At 47.2% G+C, this 19,621-nt stretch overlaps 1 protein-coding gene across 2 annotated transcripts in view; it reads left to right on the forward strand.

The window, feature by feature from the left end:
* LOC115077848 (3-ketoacyl-CoA thiolase, mitochondrial-like) overlaps positions 1-19,621 on the forward strand; it is a 68,873-nt gene that overhangs the window by 17,187 nt on the left and 32,065 nt on the right. For both annotated transcript variants that reach the window (XM_029580181.1, XM_029580190.1), the window contains exons 3-5: positions 5,842-5,970; positions 8,959-9,075; positions 10,100-10,247. In XM_029580181.1, the coding sequence (XP_029436041.1) occupies positions 5,842-5,970; positions 8,959-9,075; positions 10,100-10,247 (394 nt within the window). The remainder of the gene's footprint in view (positions 1-5,841; positions 5,971-8,958; positions 9,076-10,099; positions 10,248-19,621) is intronic.

Raw genomic sequence — 19,621 nt, forward strand, 5'->3', positions numbered from 1 at the left:
GCAACCATTTAAGGGTGGAGGCTTCGCAAGTTTTATTCTTTTTGCAAAGTGGTCTGTTTAAGGGCTTGGCCTATAATTCCCTTCGGGTTCAGGTGGCAGCTTTAGGGTCTCTTCTAGGTAAGGTGCGGGAAAGATCGTTGGTGGCTCATCCGGATGTGGTGCTTTCCCTGAAAGGGGCAAAGCACCAGTGTCCTCTGGTCCAGAACGTATGTCTGGCTTGGAACCTCAACCTAGTGCTTTAGAGTTCTGTGTGGTCCCCCATTGGAGCTGGTTAGAAGGACATCCTTCAAAGATCTAACCTTGAAGTCTGTTTTCTTGGTGGCTATCTGTTCAGCTAGAAGGATATCCGTTACAGACGCTGTCACGTAGAGATCCTTTTTTGAGGATTTTAGAGGATGGGGTGTCATCTTGTACAGTACCTTCCTTTTAGCTTAAAGTGGTTTTGCCCTTTCATCTTAACCAGATGGTTGAGCTTCCAGCTTTTCCGAATTTGTCTCCAGCTGATCCAGTGGCAAAGGAGTTGCGTCTCTTGGATATGCAATGAGTGCTTTTGCGATATCTCAAGGTCACAAATACCATTCGGAATTCGGATCATCTGTTTGTCCTTTTTTAGTGGCGCAAAGAAGGGAAATAAAGCTTCCAAGGACATGATTGCGAGATGGCTGAGTGAGGCTATAAATTCAGCTTTCATATGTAAGGGTCAACTATCTGGAAGGGTTATGAGTGCATTCTACTAGGGCACAGGCAACTTCCTGGGCGGAGTGTCAATTGTTATCTCCGCAAGAAATTTGTTGGGCTGCGACATGATCTTCTCTGCCCACTTTTACCAAGCATTACTGCCTGGGTGTGCTTGTGCTGCACGAGGCGACTTTTGGGGAAAGTGGTGTTGCGTGCTGGTTTTTCGGGTTCCTGCCCAGTGTAGGGGAGCTTGGGTACATCTCATTTGTCTGGACTGATCTGGGGTACAAACAGGAAAGGAAAATGTATTCTTACTTGATTTTCATTCCTGTAGTACTTCAGATCAGTCTCAAGACCCATCCCCTTCTTTCGAAAGACTTCCTTGCTTCTGGATGTTGACTGCATATGTAGACACATGCAGAGTTACTGAAAGTGTACATAGGTTAATATGTTTCTTTGTTTTTATGCAAAGGGTCCTAGTTAAGGAGGGCTCCAATTGTATTCTCTGATCGCCCTTAGTTTGCTTAGGGTTTGTTAATTTGAACATCTTGGTTTGGGGACAGATCAATACTGATGGACTTCAGGTGGCACACTCAGATATGTAGCAGTGCCTCAGTTTTGTTCTCTGCCTCCATCTGCAGGTAGGGATGCAAAACCCACTTGTCTGGACTGATCTGAGGTACTACAGGAACAAAAATTATTAGGTAAGAACAAAGTTTCCTTTTCTTTCTTTATCAAACAACAAACTGCACTCAAAATTATGAATATAATCACATAAATCAGTTTAGTTGGAGGAAAACTTCAGATGCGCAATCTCTGCAACACATGCCATTGTGAAAAAAGCACCATCATAAATAAGAAAAAAAACAAAACACAAAAACCCGAAAAGCCCTCCATGCCATTTTTTATATTTTTTAGACAAACTTTTAAATTATTTGTGCAATAATATATATTTTAACTAGTATTTTTTGTTTAATGTGTCGCTACACCAGCTTATTTCAAAGCAAGCTAAAAGCACTGTTAGCACTTACCTTTTAACTGTGTCTAAAGTCCTCTGATGCTGTCAGTGTTTCGCCCAATTTGGGCTGCTTCAGGAAGAATGTAGTGAAACCAGCTTTATATCTTTATCTGTGGCAAAAAATACAAGAGACAAAAATGTTAAACACTATCATGGTGCTAAATAGATCTAAAACAACTAAACCAACCTTTTGTTTTCAGTCCCTTACGATTACTAGTTAATACTTTGAAAAAAGGCTGCGTCAAAGCTGCTTCCTCCCGCTCTTTTTTGAAATAGTATAAACCAATTGGAAATAGAACATGTGAACATCACTTTAAATATGGAAAAACACCTGAATCCTTTTGGTGTCATCTTGAAAAAATTTTTTTTGAAAATTGTTTGAAACGTGTGTAGAGGCATCATTGGGGGCGCACTCGCTTAAGGCATTACAGAATGTTTTTTGCGATTGATACCATCCTTAAAAATCCACGTGGAGGTGATTGTGAAATTTTAAAAAAGGGAATAGAAGTGGATTTATCAGCTTAGCAATTTCCAGCCTGACGGGTTGAATTCTAGTATCGAATGGGGACATTTCTTCTAATTTTTTCAATTTTCAAACTTTTTTTTTCAAGATTACATTGAAAAGATTCAGGTGTTTTTTCCATATTTAAATGATGGTCACATGTTTTATTTTTGATTAGTTTATACTATTTCAAAACAGAGCGGAAGGAAGCAGTTTTGCCGCAGCCTTTTTTCAAAGTAGCAACTAGTAACCTTAAGAGACTGAAAACAAAGTTTGGTTTGGTTGTTTTAGATCTGTTTAGCACCATAATAGTGTTTAACATTTTTGTGTCTTGTATTTTTTGCCCTAGTAAATATATAAAGCTGGTTTCGCTACATACACCCTGACGCAGCCCAAGTTGGGCGTCAGAGGACTTTAGACACAGTTAAGTGCTAATGGAGTGCTTTTCGCTTGCTTCGAAATATGCTAGTGTGGCGACACAAGCAATTACAATTGAAAAATACAAATTAAAATACATATTGCATACATTTAAAAACTTGTATGTATTAAAAAATCAGCAAGGAGGGTTTTTTTTTTTTTATCATGATGGTACTTTTTTCATATCAATGGCATGTGTTGCTGAGATTGTGCATCTGAAGTTTTCCTCCAACTAAACTGATTTATGTGATCATATATTCACAATTTTGGGTGCAATTTATTTGTTTGCTAATTCATCTTGCATCCATTTGTTACCTTTTTTTCTATTTGAATTTTCTTTCTTTATAACATTGCCAAAATCCATCCTTTCTTTTCTGAATGCACTACCAAAAGTTATCCACTCTCTCATCTCCTTCCGCATAGACTTTTGCAGTCTGTTCCTCGCAGGTCTCCCAGCAAGCCAACTCTCTCTCCACTGCAATCTGTCCTAAATTCAGCTGCACGATTTATCTTTCGCCAGAGTTGCTATGCTCACAAACCCCTCTTGTGAAGTCCCTGATTGGTTCCCTGTCTGCTCCCATGTACAGTTCAATTTCCTCTTGCTCACCTACAAATGCTTTCACTCTACAGCACTTTACTACTTCTCTCATCTCTCTCTACACCCCTCCTCGTGCACTCCGTCTGTCGGATAAGTCCCTCCTATCTGTGCCCTTCTCCTCTACTGCCAATTCCCAACTCCATGCTTTCCACCTGGTTGTGCCGCATGCTTGGAATAGTCTTCCTGAACTGGTGCGTCATGTTCCCTCTCTTGCCATATTTAAATCCCATCTAAAGACCCAACTTTTTGAAACCGCTTTTAAATCTTATGCGTGATTGTCTGCTTTTAGTCTTGTTCACTTTCTTTTCTTTTTAACCATTGTCTTGCCATGCTGGATCAGACCAAGGGTCAATCAAGTCCAGCATCCTGTTTCCAAAAGAGACCAAACCAGGCCACAAGAACCTGGCAATTACCCAAACACTAAGAAGATCCCATACTACTGATGCAATTAATAGCAGTGGCTATTCCCTAAGTAAACTTGATTAATAGCAGTTAATGGACTTCTCCTCCAAGAACTTATCCAAACCTTTTTTGAACCCAGCTACACTAACTGCACTAACCACATCCTCTGGCAACAAATTCCAGAGCTTTAATGTGCATTGCGTGAAAGAATTTTCTCCAATTAGTCTTAAATGTGCTACTTGCTAACTTCATGGAATGCCCTCTAGTCCTTTTATTATTAGAAAGTGTAAATAATCGATTCACATCTACTCATTCAAGACCTCTCATGATCTTAAAGACCTCTATCATATCCCCCCTCAGCCGTCTCTTCTCCAAGCTTGAACAGCCCTAACCTCTTCAGCCTTTCCTCATAGGGGAGCTGTTCCATCCCCTTTATCATTTTGGTTGCCCTTCTCTGTACCTTCTCCATCGCAACTATGTCTTTTTTGAGATGCGGCGACCAGAATTGTACACAGTATTCAAGGTGCGGTCTCACCATGGAGCGATATAGAGGCATTATGACATTTTCAGTTTTAATAACCATTTCCTTCTTAACAATTCCTAATATTCTGTTTGCTTTTTTGACTGCTGCAGCACACTGAGCCAAGTATCTTGTCCTGTATGTTTGTCTTATTAGATCATAAGCTCTGTTGAGCAGGTACTGTGTTCTTGTATGTTGGTACAGTGCTGTGTGTGTCGTGCAACGCTATAGAAATGTTAAGTAGTATTAAGGAAACACATTCTCCTGACTTGTGGATACCACACCCCTTTTTATAAACTGGTTTCTCTTTAATAATTTAGAAGGCAGCTTTTAAAGGTATTTTTCCCCCCCTCCTATGAGTGTATAGTGCTATATTTTAGCACTAGGCATCCGTAGTTAGTGTTTCAACTTAACTTGACAAGGCTGAAATACCTCATTTTAGTAAACATCCCTGAGTGTATTATAACTTAATATACAAGTGGAAGAAATTCCTCTGACTTGGCAGTCTCCTCTTTTGAACCCCTAGCCACATTTCTACTTTTGCATCCCATTGAATTTCCGTCATGCAGCCCATTTTTTGATCTCTGCCTTTTCTGATTTATATTGTATTATAATTTTATTATAGAAGGTTAAGAAATGGGAATGTTCTGAAAATCTAAAGCCAGCCACACTTTTTTCTTTTAATATAATTGCCCTGCTTTCACCTAGAATCTGTTCCTGCACACTATTGATGGTATTCCACTTTTCCAGCAAAGGGCACCTTTCTGGTACTAGAGAGCTAACGCCTCATAGGAGCATTGCATCAACAGAACTATATCGTCAGCATGGCTTAGTTTCAAAACTAAGAAATAAGTCAAAGTACACACAGGCTGCACAGCAGAAATTACACGTTTATGCCGCATAAGAACATGCATGCGGTGCTGGGTCAGACCAAGATCAATCGATCCCAGCATCCTGGTTTCAGCAGTGGCCAGTCTGGGCTACAGGTACCCATCACATCCCATTCTTGTATCTCACTCCGGTATATGCACTGGCTCTCCCAAGACTGCTTGCCTAATAACTGTTTATGGACTTTTCCTTCAGGAACTCTTCCAATCCTCTTTTAAACCCACTATGTTGGTTACCTTGACCACATCCTCCAGTAACAGATTCCATAGCTCGATTGTGTGCCGAATGAAAAAAATACTTCCTATGATTAGTTTTAAATCTACTCGTTGCTAGTTTGATGGTGTGTCCCCTATTCCTGATGTTTGAAAGGGTAAATAATTGTTCCCTAGTTAACTATTCCACCAACTCATTATTTAAATCTGTCATTTCTCCCCTTAGTCATCTCTTCAAGCTAAAGAACCCTATTTTATTTTCTCTTGCATTTTTTGGAGCTGATTCATTATGCTGGCTGTGCATCTTGGTCTCTCTTCACCTGATACTTCTGGTTGGCTGATTCAGCTTTTTCTGGCTGAGATGGTGTTGCAGTGGACACTGACTCAGGCTGCAGAAACTCTCAACAGTTTTCACAAAGTAATAAAGATATCAATAAAACATAAAAATGCATTCCTTTGTTATATTTAAAATTCAACTGTGTTTAAAGCGATGGAGAAGCAAGAAGAAATTTAATTTGGAAAATGAAATTAGGTTGATAGTAAGAAGCATAGGTAAAAGAGAAGTGTGGTTTCCAGAAAGTAAATCTCTTTTAATTTTGTTGTCAGAGTTCCTCAGATGCCGCTTATATCGCAAGGCATGTCGGTCTACGTGTTGGAGTTCCTGTCCCAGTTCCAGCTCTCACAGTCAACAGGCTCTGCGGTTCCGGCTTCCAGTCAATTGTCACTGGATGTCAGGTAAAGAATGGTTTCTTCCAGTGAGTTCGGTACTGAAGAAGACAGATAGTCACATGGGGCAGAGCTTGGAGTGGGAGGAAAAACAATGTGCCAGCACTATTCTGATGGGTTCAGTGTTTTGATATTGCATAACCGAGTGAAGGGTACCTGAATGATAGAGTAGTTTAGACAAATGTGATATCAATAATGCAGGGTTATTGTGAGCCTCGTGTTTAAGATTCCTTTGCACTGAGACCTCTTTGTTTCACCTGTAAGATATTCCCTTTCCTTTCCACTTCTTGGAATGCGTACTCCCCTAGTCTTGTCAAGAAGGTGCAATGTTTCAACAATCTGTATTGTGACTGGTCGTTGGTCATACTGTACCAGCTATAATAAGGAGTTGTCCAGAATTCACTAAAACTCTCTATTTCTGGAAATGCAGAGGAAACAGATCTGTGCCAAGGATCTATCCCAGCACTACACCAACTTGAGGACAGCCTATCCTGAGCCTCCCTGGGCATTGGCTAGTTAAAGTTTTAATTGGGTAGTATTTATTGTATAATCCTTGTTTGCTGGTTATAACTTTCAGTTCATGCTATTAAAAAAAAAAAAAAGAAGATAAACTTTTCAGTTTTAGTTCTGTCTCTGACTGATTTGTTGATTTTGGCATTTTATTTTTTTATATTTGGTTTATAGGTCCATTTCTGGGAGCTATGACCTCTCTGGTTTTTGAGGGGGCTGTGTCCCTAGAAACCACAAAGAGATATCTTGCAGACAAGGAGCGCATCTGATGGGAGGGAGGATACAAGTGCAGGTGGGCCTGAGCAGTGCTTGGCAGGACTTTCCAAGTGTCCTCAAGGTTAAACCTGAGTGGGTGTTAGGGCTGGTGCTAAGGTGTTACATGACAGGGGTGTACACCACAGATTTTAAACTACATTTTATGCTGCCAGCCACAAAAAAACTAGCAGAACCTGGGATCTATGCCTGTGGAAACTAGTAGCATCTACCTTTTTTGTTTTCAGTGTAACTGCCGTATATTTAGAAACGTAATGTGCAACTTAAAGCAATACTGCTGTATATTTGTTTTGAACACATTTTTCTAGTATACAAGGGTTGTGCATATGCAAATTTTCAGTGTGAATTTTTTAGCTTTAGTTTAATCCAAACAGGTTTATCAGATCTTACCAATGTAGAGATGTGAATCGTGTTTTGTGTTCGTATTGTCATCGTTTTTCGGCCGCTGTGGGAAATTTCGTTTTCCCGCTGTTTGGGCCTTTTTTTTTTTCGGGGAATAATGTTTTTCGGGTTAGTGCGCGCCAGCTCCCGTTAGTGCACACTAACCCGAAAAACGATTTTTCCCGAAAAAAATCGGGAAATTCCGATCGTTTTTCGGGCTCTCTGATACATGCTGAATTGGACAGTTTCGTTGAACTTTTCCAATTCAGCAAAAACGAATACACATCTCTATACCAATCTACCATATAAATGGGCTTGGACCGATGTGCCACAAATGCGCTGTAGAGAGCAGCTCTACTGCGCATGCGCACATCGGTCAGAGGGCAGCAACATGGTGCTGGGAAGAAATGGAGCAGCGGAGGGCTGCTTGGAAGCGGCGGGGAGGAGCAGCGACGGCGGCAGCACAGAAGATCTCCGGGGGGTCTCTCTCTGGCACAGGGAGAAGCGGCAGTGCCACAGACACAGAAATGGGAGGTCTCCGGGAGTCTCTCTCTCGCGTGCGCCTCATCACTGAGCGTCGGGCGGGCCAGCAACGAGCCCAGTGGAGAGGCGTGCGCCCGAGAGAGAGACCCCCGGAGATCTCCCATGGAGCAGCAGCGGCGGTATTTAAGCGTCGGGCAGGCCAGCAATGAGCCCGGTGGTGAGGCGCGCGCTCTGGATAAGAGAAGAAGAGGGAATGGAGGAGGGCTGAGGGAGAGGGACGGGGTTGTGGAGGAGGTGGGAGGGGAAGGAAGAGGATGTGAGTAAGTGGAAAGGGTAAAGTTGTGGAGTACAGAAAAAGGGAGGGGAGGAGGGCTGAGGGAGAGAAGAAGTTGAGGTGGGAGGGGAAGGAAAGGGAAGATGAGAAGGGATGGAAGGAAGAGGATGTAAGTGGGAAGGGTAAAGTGGAGTGGAGGAGGGCTGAGGGAGAGGAGGAGGGGGAGAGGAGAGGGGAAGGAAAAGGGAAGAGGATATGACTGAACAAGTGGGAAGGGTAAGAAGTTCTGGAGAAGAGAAAAAAGAATGGAGGAGGGCTGGGAGAGGGAAGGGATGGATGAGGGGATGGAAGGAAAAGGGAAGTTGTGGAGAACAGAGCGGCTCTAACCATGCCGGTCTGACCGATGGAATCTTGCCCGTTTTAACGGGCTTAACGGCTAGTGTGTGTATATATATATATATATATATGGCAGGGAGGGGTGATGTGACTTTTGTATTTTGGTTGATTTGGAAGTTATTAGCTGGTAAGTTTTTTTGCAGCAAAGAGATCAATTACATATTGTAAGCTATGTGGCAATGATGGGAAAGGACAGAGCATTTTTTTTTGTAATCTGATGCCTAAATGTAGCTGCCTAATTGACGCAAAATACAGTGTAGAAACATTGAATGCAGACCCAGTGGCCCTTTTGTAGCTGCAGTTGGTAAGAAATAGAACCAAGGCTGCTAGAATGAGTTAGTTTCTACTTGTTTTTTATTGCAGGTGAACACACAACAGAATATATATTGTACAAATTTTTTTTCCCCTTTTTGCCTCCTCACTGGTGGGGGAGGGTGGGGGCCCTCTTAGATGCTGCACTTGCAGTACCGCCTCCTGCCAGCAGGTATCACCATTTATACTGCGATATGTTGTTCCTTGTACTGGGATATGAGCTGCTTATCCACTGTTGTGCCCAAACACCAGTGACCTTACTGCCATGTGACCTGGACCTGAGCTTCCTGCGTGCTAGTGGAGAGACCTACTGTTCAGCCTTGGGCTGGGCTAATAAACCGCAGTCATGTCCCTCTGTTGTTTGACAGGAAATATGCCTTAAGGAATCAGAGGTGGTTCTGTGTGGAGGAACGGAGAGCATGAGCCAGTCTCCATATGCCGTCAGAAACATTAGATTTGGAACGAAGTTTGGAATGGATTACAAGGTTTGTCTTTTATTTTTGATTTTTGCTTTGTTCAGGAGAAGGTAGTTCTAAACTTTACATTTTAAAGTGCTTTTGTGCAGTACACTAAAAATGAATGTGGGTGACCAGGGAGAGAAAACATGAGACTCTGGAAATATTTGTTTTCTTAGGGGGAAGAAATATTATCAGAGCACAGAATCCAGCTAGGTCACGCCATTCTGGTGCTTTCTGGGACATGTATTGCTGATATTATATGGAAGAAGCAAGACCTCAAATTTTACAGTGTATTGGGGGCGGGATACAAAAAAACAAAAAGCTAAGAATTTCTGCCCAGATACCGGATCATTTAGTAGCTCTGCTTTTAGTGACACTTTTTCTCCCCTGCCCCCCTTCCCCCCCCCCCCCCCCCCCCCCCCCCCATTCTTTGTCTTGGTGATAGAGGATTCCTTGCCTGAGCCCTTGATGGTGACTTGTCCTTTGAGACTAACCCTCAGCATCGCTATAGGGCAAGCAAGGGGTTGCAAGAGTAGCGACAGCCACCTTCCTCCTGCATTCCCCTGAGATGGAGTAACCACTTCTGCGATGCACCCAAGTTCCATCTGCCAGGAGTCTCGAACCCTGGTCTTCCGTGTCATGACACTACAGTGTTAGTTTCTGTTGTCCCCGTCCCCCCCACCAGACAGGACACCCGAGTGACTTTCATTGTCTGACTTGAGGGCTAGAGGGGAGTCTTCTCCAAGACCTATCCTCCACACCCTCTCTACGTCCAGCATAAGCCACCACAATAAAAACATGACCTCAGGGACCGGCCCTACTACCGAACATTTCAAACTAGGTTTGGTCAAAATGCAGAATACCTCAACATGAAATGTCAGTTTTATGAACATTTTGATATTTTTGCCTTTTCCCAAAATTTGGTCTCAAGGTGGGTTATAACAAATTTGAATGAACGGAGGCATTAGAACAGCTTATAGTTGAATCAGAATTTGTAACTAATGTAGCACTAGGATTTTGAACTCTTTGTCTGTGGTTGGGTTCCTGTTAGTTGGAGGACACACTCTGGGCTGGCCTGACAGACCTGCATATTAAGACCCCAATGGGAGTCACAGCTGAGAACCTGGCTGAGAAGCACAAGATCAGCAGAGAGGAGTGTGATAAATATGCATTGAAAACCCAGCAGAGGTGGAAAGCAGGTGAGTACCTTACTGAGAACACCCAAGCACAATAAAGCTCTGGAATTTGTTGCCAGAGGATGTGGTTAGTGCAGTTAGTGTAGCTGGATTCAAAAAAGGTTTGGATAAGTTCTTGGAGGAGAAGTCCATTAATGGCTATTAATCAATTATACTTACGGAACAGCCACTGCTATTAATTGCATCAGTAGCATGGGATCTTCTTAGTGTTTGGGTATTTGCCAGGTTCTTGTGGCCTGGTTTTTGGCCTCTGTTGGAAACAGGATGCTGGGCTTGATGGACCCTTGGTCTGACCCAGCATGGCAATTTCTTATATTCTTATGTTCTTATCAGGATTTACAAATATTGCACACATTTTCTATATTTTTGTATTATCAGCCATTTTGGGAAGCTAATTATGTGATCTGTCCTCTGGCTGCAGTTGGCTGTTAATATATTGTTCTTAACTTTTCCCTGCTGCCTTTTTTTATAGGTTTTCCACCCCAGGGGTGGTTGCATGCCTGCTTCTGAAGTATTATATAGCAGAGTACAATTGGGGGCCCTGTTTCATGAATAGTGCCCTAGAAAATGCAGGGTCCCTGTACGTACCCGGATCAGTCCAGACTCCTGGGGTTTTGCCTCCCCACCAGCAGATGGAGACAGAGGTTTTGACTGACTCTGCCCTATACTCTGAGGTGCCACCCACAGTCTGTATTTCTCTGTCTCCAGCAGATGTAGAGGTGCAAAATCCTGCAGTCTGTTAGTCTTTAGTTTAAAAAAAAAAAAAAAAAAAAAAAGATAGGTATTTGTTGAGGTAGTTACTTAATGGTGCTATCTCTTTAAGAAAAAAAAACTAAAAAAAAAAAAAAAGTGGTTCCCTGTACGTACCCGGATCAGTCCAGACCGTGGGTTGAGCCTCCTTTCCAGCATGTGGAGACAGAGTAAAACTGAAAGGGTATCCTATATGAGGACAGAGCCTACCCTGCAGCCCTTCAGTATTTGTCTCCAGCAGGTGGGTCAGCTCACCCTTTGGTCTCCTGATTTAGGCTAGTCAGCATTCTGTTCTCTTCCTGGATCAAGCAAGTACTTATTCCTTAGGGAATTTGGTCGGATTTTTGTCAATAAAAAAAAGTTTAATTTTTATTCTGTGCAGGAGACTGTCCCGTCTCCTGGCTCCTGCCGGACTCAGGGGGGCTTTGCCCCTTGTGCGGAGCATAGCCTGAGACCGAGGCTGGTGGTCCAGTTGCTTGTCTCCCCCCCTCCCCTCTGGCTGCCTAGGGAGCATAGTGCTCCATTGTTTTGCTCAGTTTTGAGTTTAAAAAAAAAAAAAAAAAGACAATTTTTTTTTTTTTTGTTACCTGGGATCGAACCGGCAGCCAGACAGACAGGAGCGTGCAGGCTTCACTCCCCTGCATTCGCTCCTGCCGGTGGACTGCCAATCATTTCTATTTTTATTTTTATTTTCTATATTTATTTTTAACTTTTTTTTCTCTTCAGCGCGCGGCTCCTCTTCGCTGAGGATGCCGCGGCCTCCTCAGCTGCTTGTGGGCAGCCCTCATCGCGCGAGGGGCTTTGCTCTGCCTGCCTCGATTCGGAGCTGCCTGGGGCTGGGGAGCCAGTGTTTTCCGATTTCCCCCCCCCCCCCCCGTCTTTCCTCAGAATTTGTCCTCCTGCATAAATCCTTTTTGGCTAGCTTGCAGGGGGAGGAGGGTTCCCTCGCCCCCCCCCCCCCCCCCCCCGGCAAAAATTCCACGCCCCGTGCCATTACCTGTTTGTCCTGCCACGGAGCCTTCAGGGTCCATTTGGGTATGGGTGGTTCCGGGGGTGGCCCCCATCCCTGACCCCCCCCCCCCGTGGCTCTAGTTATTCCGGATCCCGATCCCACTTCAGATTCAGTGAGCACCCTCCCGCCCCTGGAGGGGGACGATCCTAGGGTTCTCTGCATGTTTCAGCGGGAGGAGTTGGAGCCCCTCATCCCCTTTGTCCTCCAGGAATTGGGGCTGGAGGGGCCCCCTGCAGATACCCTTACGGCCTCCTTGCCCAAGAATATGGACCCGGTCCTAGCGGGACTCAGGGCTCTGAAAAGCGATTTTCCTTTTCATGAAAGGAAAATCTGCACAATCTGCTGCTCTTGCGTGAATGGGAGGCTCCCGAAGCGGGACTCCGGGTGGGGCGGGCTATGGATAAGCTCTACCCCCTCCCTGAGGAATGCTTAGAAATGTTGAAAATTCCCACAGTGGACTCCTCGGTCTCGGCGGTCACCAAGCACACCACTATTCCTGTGGTGGGCTAGACGGCTCTGAAGGACGAACAAGATCGTAAGCTCGAGGCCCATCTGAAACCTATCTTTGAAGTCCTGGCTCTGGGGGTCCGAGCGACTATCTGCAGCAGTCTCATGCAGCGGGCAGGTGTGGGTTCAACAATTACTTGGCACCCAGGACCTCCCGTCTGCAGAGGTGGAGCAGGCTGAACGTCTGGAAGCCGTCATTGCATATGGGGCTGATGCGCTCTACGACCTCCTCCGCGTCCAGGCGAAGGCAATGGTCTTGGCGGTATCCGCTAGACGACGACTCTGGCTGCGCAATTGGTTGGCCGACCCATCCTCCAAGGCACGGCTAGGCACGTTGCCTTTCAAAGGTAAGTTGCTCTTTGGAGAGGACCTTGATAGCTTATCAAGGTTCATAAGCTTCCAGAGGACCATCCAAAACAATTGCGTTCCTTTACACCCTCCCGTTCTCACTTCCGGGGACAGAGGAGATATACATCCTGCGGACGAGGTGGCTCCTCTAGGGGTTATTCTTCTTGGTCTCAGCCCTTTCGCAGGCGTCGCTCCTTTCGCGAGGGCTGATCCCAGCGCCCCACCCCTAAGCCTGCCACACAATGAAGTTCAGTCTACCCATTCCTCGGTCCCTTTTCTGGGCGGTTGCTTCTCCCTGTTCTTCGAGGAATGGGTCAAAATTACATCGGACCAGTGGGTCCTTGACATTGTCCGAGACTGTTAAGCTTTCGAGCTTGTTCGCGACCTACTGGATCTCTTTGTATTCTCCCCATGCGGTCGTCTCAAGCGGGAAGCAGAAGAGCAAATCCTCGTCGGATTGAGTCTGGGCACAGTTGTTCCGGTTCCAAAAGCGGAGCTCGGCGCAGGCCAGTTTTCTATTTACTTCATGGTTCCCAAGAAGGACGGGGCTTTTTGGCCGATCTTAGACCTCAAGAGGGTCAACCGGGCCCTCAAAATCCCACATTTTTGCATGGAAACCTTGCGAGCGGTCATCGCGGCGGTTCGCCTCTGAGAGTTCCTCGCCTTGCTCGATTTGACAGAGGCGTACTTGCATATTCCGATTCACCGTGATTACCAGAAGTATCTTCGCTTCCGCATCCTCAACCGGGATTTCCAGTTTCGGGCGCTGCCTTTTGGCCTCACAACCGCACCTCGCACCTTCACCAAGGTCATGGTGGTGGTAGTGGCGGCCCTTCGCCGGGAAGGAATCCTAGTCCACCCCTAACTGGATGACTGGCTTGTAAGGGCCAAGTCTGAGGTTCTTTGCAGACAGGCGGTGGATCGGGTATTAGCTCTCCTCACGTCTCTCGGTTGGATAGTGAATTTTTCCAAGAGCCAGCTTCAGCCCTCCCAGGAGTTAGAGTTCCTGGGAGCCCACTTCGACACTTGAGTGGGCAAGGTCTTCTTGCTCCGTGCGCGAGCCCTCAGGTTGATCGCCCAGATTCAGAATCTTCTCTTGCTGCCTCTTCCAACGGCCTGGGACTACCTGCAGGTCCTAGGGTCCATGGCCTCCACCATTGACCTAGTTCCCAGGGCTTTTGCTCATATGCGACCGTTACAGAAATCTTTGCTATCCCGTTGGCAGTCGGTGTCGGAACGGTTTCATATAGTCCTCCTGCTTTTGGACTCTACCGTCATCGCCTTGCAGTGGTGACTTTCGCTTCCTCATCTTCTCCGGGGAATGCCCCTTCAAGCTCCACCGTGGATGATAGTAACCACGGACGCCAGTCTCTCAGGCTGGGGTGCGGTCTGCCTGTCCCAGTCCAACGAGGGGATTTGGTCGCCGGTTCAGACCCGCTGACACATCAATCGGTTGGAGGCTCGGGTGGTGCGTCTGGCTCTGCAGGAGTTTCTGCCCTGATACAAGCAAAGCAGTGAGGGTGCTGTCCGACAACTCCACCCCCGTGGCTTACATCAACCGTCAGGGGGGCACCCGCAGTCGCCTGGTGGCCCTAGAAGCCAGCCGGCTCTCTACCTGGGCGGAATGACACATGGATTGCCTGGCGGCCTCCCACATCGCAGGCAAGGAGAATGTTCAGGCCAATTTTTCTCAGTTGCCAATCGCTCGATCTGGGAGAGTGGGAACTCTCGGAAGAAGCCATAGATCTGATTGTCAACAGGTGGGGTCCCCCCCCACCTGGACCTCATGGCAACCTTGCGCAATGCCAAGGCCAATCGGTTCTTCAGCCGCTGGAGGGAGCATGGCTCGGAGGGCGTAGATGCTCTGGCTCTTCCTTGGCCCACGGACGTCCTTCTGTATGTGTTCCTCCTGTGGCCCCTGGTGGGAAAAGTTCTCAGGAGAATAGAACTCCACCGAGGGCCCGTGGTTCTGGTAGCACCCGAATGGCCTTGCAAACCATGGTTCGCAGATCTCGTCAACCTGGTGACAGACGGACCTCTTCAGCTAGGCCATCTTCCTAGTCTACTATGGCAGGGGCCCGTATTTTTCGACTAGGCCGATCGCTTTTGTCTAGCGGCCTGGCTTTTGAACGGCGACGCCTGAGGAGGTTATCTCCACCTTGCTGCGAGCCCGGAAGCAGTCGACTTCTCTAGCTTACGTACGCGTCTGGAAGGTCTTTGAGACTGTTTATGAGGAATCAGATGTCTCCGCATGTTCCGCCGCGGTCTCGTTGGTTCTTTCTTTACTACAGAAGGGTCTCTCCAAGGGCCTTTCCTTCAGTTCCCAGAGTGTGCAAGTTTCCGCTCTCGGCTCTCTCCTTGGACGGGTCGAAGGTCATCCCCTAGCGGGCCACCCAGATGTGGTCCGGTTCCTGAAGGGAGTCAAACACCTGCAGCCGCCCGCTCGCATTACTTGCCCGTCATGGAGTCTTAATCTGGTACTCCGGGCCCTCTGTGCTGCCCCTTTCGAACCTCTCCGGGCTACAGTAAAGGATCTCACGCTTAAGGCAGTTTTCCTTGTTTCTATCTCCTCCGCTCGGCGGGTTTCCGAGATCCAAGCATTGTCCTGTCGGGAACCTTTTTTGCGCTTCTCCGATTCAGGTGTTTCCCTCAAGACGGTGCCTTCGTTCTTGCTGAAGGTTGTCTCCACCTTCCATGTCAACCAGTCAGTAGAGCTTCCAGCGTGTTCTCCCCAGAGGAGATTGCAGGTACTGCTGGAGGCGATCTTCATAAACTGGATGTCAAACGAGTCCTGCTCCGGTATCTTCAGGTCACCAATGACTTTCGGGTCTCGGACCATCTTTTTGTCCTCTGAAGTGGTCCCAATTGGGGCAAACCAGCTTCTAAGACCACGATTGCACGGTGGTTGAAGGAGGCCAAGGTCGGGCGGTTCCGGAGGGCCTAAAGGCTCATTCGCTACGTTCTCAAGCTACTTCATGGGCGGAGAGTCAATCTGTTTCTCCGCAAGAGATTTGCAGGGCCGCCACCTGGACGTCCCCACATACTTTTGCTCGCCACTATCGTTTGGATGTGCAAGCACCGGTCTTTGGTTCTTTTGGGCGGCAAGTGCTTCCAGCGGAACTGTCTCGGTCCCACCCAAGATAGGGAAGCTTTGGTACATCCCACAGTCTGGACTGATCCGGGTACATACAGGGAAAGGAAAATTAGTTCTTACCTGTTAATTTTCATTCCTGTAGTACCACGGATCAGTCCAGACTCCCTTCCCTGTTTGCCTTTCTTTTCTGACCTCTCGAAGCTTGTTCTTGCAGATTCGCAGATTTTGGTACTTCATTCTTTGCAAGAATACTGAGCAATTACTCCGGAAGCCTTGATTGTTCAAGTACCAAGTATATGAAGAGTGGTTAGTCATACCATGTTTTTTACATTGTACTACAGTTGCTCAATTGAACTTTATGGTTACTTGCTTGATCCTATTCTGGTTTTGTTGTTTTCTGCTTTGACAATGGTTATACTGAAGGGCTGCAGGGTAGGCTCTGTCCTCCATATAGGATACCCTTTCAGTTTTGGTCTGTCTCCACCTGCTGGAAAGGAGGCTCAACCCACGGTCTGGACTGATCTGTGGTACTACAGGAACGAAAATTAACAGGTAAGAACTAATTTTCCTTTAGCTCAGTCTCTGTACTGAAGCCTCCCAGGGAGTCTGGCAGGACCATCCCCCCCGCCCCTCGGTACCGAGGCTAGTGGAGCCGGGGGCTGAGGACCTTGTTGCAGTTCCCCGACTCTACTGAGGCAGCTCCCCCCGACGCTGCCGAGGAGATACCGGGGAGCCCGGCTCACTCTCCTCATAAGGGACAGGACCCATGCTGAGGATTCTACTTCCAGGTTGTAAAAAAAAAAAAATAGAATAGAGAAACTGGTCTGTCTTGCGGTGTCCTTCCCTTCTTGGCTCCGGGTCTCCTTGCCGCTGCATCTCCCTTTTCAATCCTATTTTTGTCCTCCATTTTCGGTGTAGATGCCGCATGGTGCGGCCTGCGGGGATGCACGCATGCGCGTTTCGCACAATGGGGTATGTTCAGCTTGCCTCCCCGGGGGGGGGAAGACACCAGCTTTAGCGGGAAGCAGCGTTTCAAAGCCGTGCCAGGCACCTGCGAGGCCCGATCAGTTGCGGCTTGCTGTAACAGATCCGTTCGTGCTCAGTGTGGGAACAGAGGCCATTTTGGCCACGTTTCGCGCGGCTACACGTGCTGCGGTGGGGGAGGGGTATTCTCTCTTCCTCTCTCCCCTCAGCCCATGGCCCCCCGCAGGGGGTGGTGCTGGGGCTGATAATGTTGAGGAGGCGGAGGAGAGCTCCGAGGGGCTTCAGACTCCTCTTCATCCTTTTCATCAGAATTCATTCTCTTACTGCATAAGGCTTTTAAGGCCTGGAGGTTGGCTAGGAAGAGCAGGGGGGGCGGGGGTCACTCCCGCGCAGTCCCATGTTGGGAAAACAGGAGATCTCCCTGTCAAACGTACAAAGTCCTTAGAGACTGCAGGGGCTCCCAAGGCTAAGCACCCCCTCCGAACCAACATCTCCCGTCAAGGGCGGTTTCTTCCTCAGAGTCCTCGGATACGAAGGACCAGGGGGCCTGGCCTCCTCAAGGGGCAATGGTGGTTGAGGACCTGACTTTTTCACCTAATCCCGATTCTGGCTCCCAGGTGGTGGACGGAAACGATCCGAAGGAGGTCAGTCTTTTTAGAAGAGATGAGCTGGGCCCTTTTATTCCCGCTATTTTGGAGGAATTGGGGATTGAGTCCCCTCCGGAGGACTCCCGTATGGGCTCCATTGATCTAGTGATGGTCGGTCTCCGTGGTCCAGCCAAGTCATTTTCATTCCACCTTTCAGTTACGGACTTGTTCCGGGAGTGGGAAAAGCCAGACTTGGGCCTGAAGGTCAGTAAGGCGATGGACAAGTTGTATCCCTTGCCTGAAGAGGCTTTGGGTCTTCTCCGGGTTCCCAAGGTGGATTCAGCGGTGTCAACTGTAACCAAGAAGACCACGGTTCCTGTTACGGGGGCAACGGCTCTCAAGGACCTTCAGGACCTTAAGCTAGAGGTTCAGCTGAAGAAGATCTTCGAGATTTCGGCACTTGGAGTCCAGGCGGCCATGTGTAGTAGTTTTTCCTTGAGGGCAGGACTCTGCTGGGTCCAGCAGTTGCAGAGTTGTCCTTCACTGTCTGAGGAGGAGATCATTCAGGCTGGGAGGCTTGAGGCAGCTGTGGCTTACAGTGCGGGCGCACTTTATGATCTGATAACCTCGGCCAGGTCTATGGTTTCAACTGTCTCGGCTCGATGGTTGCTATGGCTTCGAAACTGGGCCGTGGACGTTTCATCTAAAGCTTAGCTGGGTTCTTTGCCATTCAAAGGCAAACTGCTCTTTAGGAAGGACCTGGATGATATGATTCAGTCCTTAGGGGAGAATAAAGTCCACAAGCTCCCAGAAGATAAGCCCGGAGTAGGGAGTTCCTTTCCTTCTAGGTCGCGATCTTGGGGGAATAGAAGATTCTGGTCCTCCTGGTCGTCTGTTCTTCCTTTCGGCAGAACCAAGGCAGACAGCCACCTTGGTCCCAGCCCTTTCGGGGGCGTCGGGAGGGACTAAGTCTTCACATTGATGCCATGCTGACCCATTCCTCTGTTTCGGTGATAGGAGGTAGGTTGTCTCCATTTTACGAGGAATGGGTCAAACTAACTTCCGACCATTGGATCCTCAGCATAATAAAGCAAAGTTACGTGTTAGATTTTGTACAGCGCCCACGAGATCGCTTTCTCGTTTTTCCATGTTCATATGTGGAGAAGCTGTGGGTGGTGCAAGATTGAAGAATCTAAATATGTACACCCTGGAGGAAAGGAGGAGCAGAGGTGATATGATACAGATTTTCAGATACTTGAAAGGTTTTAATGATCCAAAGACAACGACAAACCTGTTCCATAGGAAAAAAATCAGCAGAACCAGGGGTCACGATTTGAAGCTCCAGGGAGGAAGATTCAGAACCAATGTCAGGAAGTATTTCTTCACGGAGAGGGTGGTGGACGCCTGGAATGCCCTTCCGGAGGATGTGGTGAAGACCAGAACTGTGAAGGACTTCAAAGGGGCGTGGGATAAACACTGTGGATCCATAAAGTCAAGAGGCCGCCAATGAAGAGTGGGTGACTCGCCAGAATGACGGCTACTGCCTGGAGACAATACCCTTATTCAATAAACATACACATGCTTACTGTGACTCCAACATCGCTCTAAGCTTCAACAGCAAGAGGAAATGTGGAAAAATGGATTCACACTCACAAAGAGGGGAGTAGCTGGCTTGTTACGGCGGTTACTACCCCAAACCAAATAAGCCTGATGCTTCACCTTCAATGCATATACAACATAGTTCTCTGCTTCAACGGCAGGGGAGAAGAAAAAAGGGTTCGCACTCACAAAGTGGGGAGTAGCTGGCTTGTTACGGCGGTTACTACCCCAAACCAATTGTGTCCGATACTTCACTTTCGATGCATATCCAGCATGGCTCTCTGCTTCAACAGCATGGGAGAAGACTGATACATCACGCATTTCCAGCATAGCTCCCTGCTTCAACAGCAGGGGAGAAGAAAAACAACCAATAAGGACTGTATAACATAGTCTGGGTAAAACAAATAAGCATGGGTGTAGCTTGCTTATTGCGGCGGTTACTACCCCTACTACCCCTAACTAATCAAGCTAGATATTTCAATGGTGGGGGTGGAAG

The sequence above is a fragment of the Rhinatrema bivittatum genome, chromosome 1 (assembly GCF_901001135.1).
Source record: "Rhinatrema bivittatum chromosome 1, aRhiBiv1.1, whole genome shotgun sequence".
NCBI classification, from domain to species: Eukaryota; Metazoa; Chordata; class Amphibia; order Gymnophiona; family Rhinatrematidae; genus Rhinatrema; species Rhinatrema bivittatum.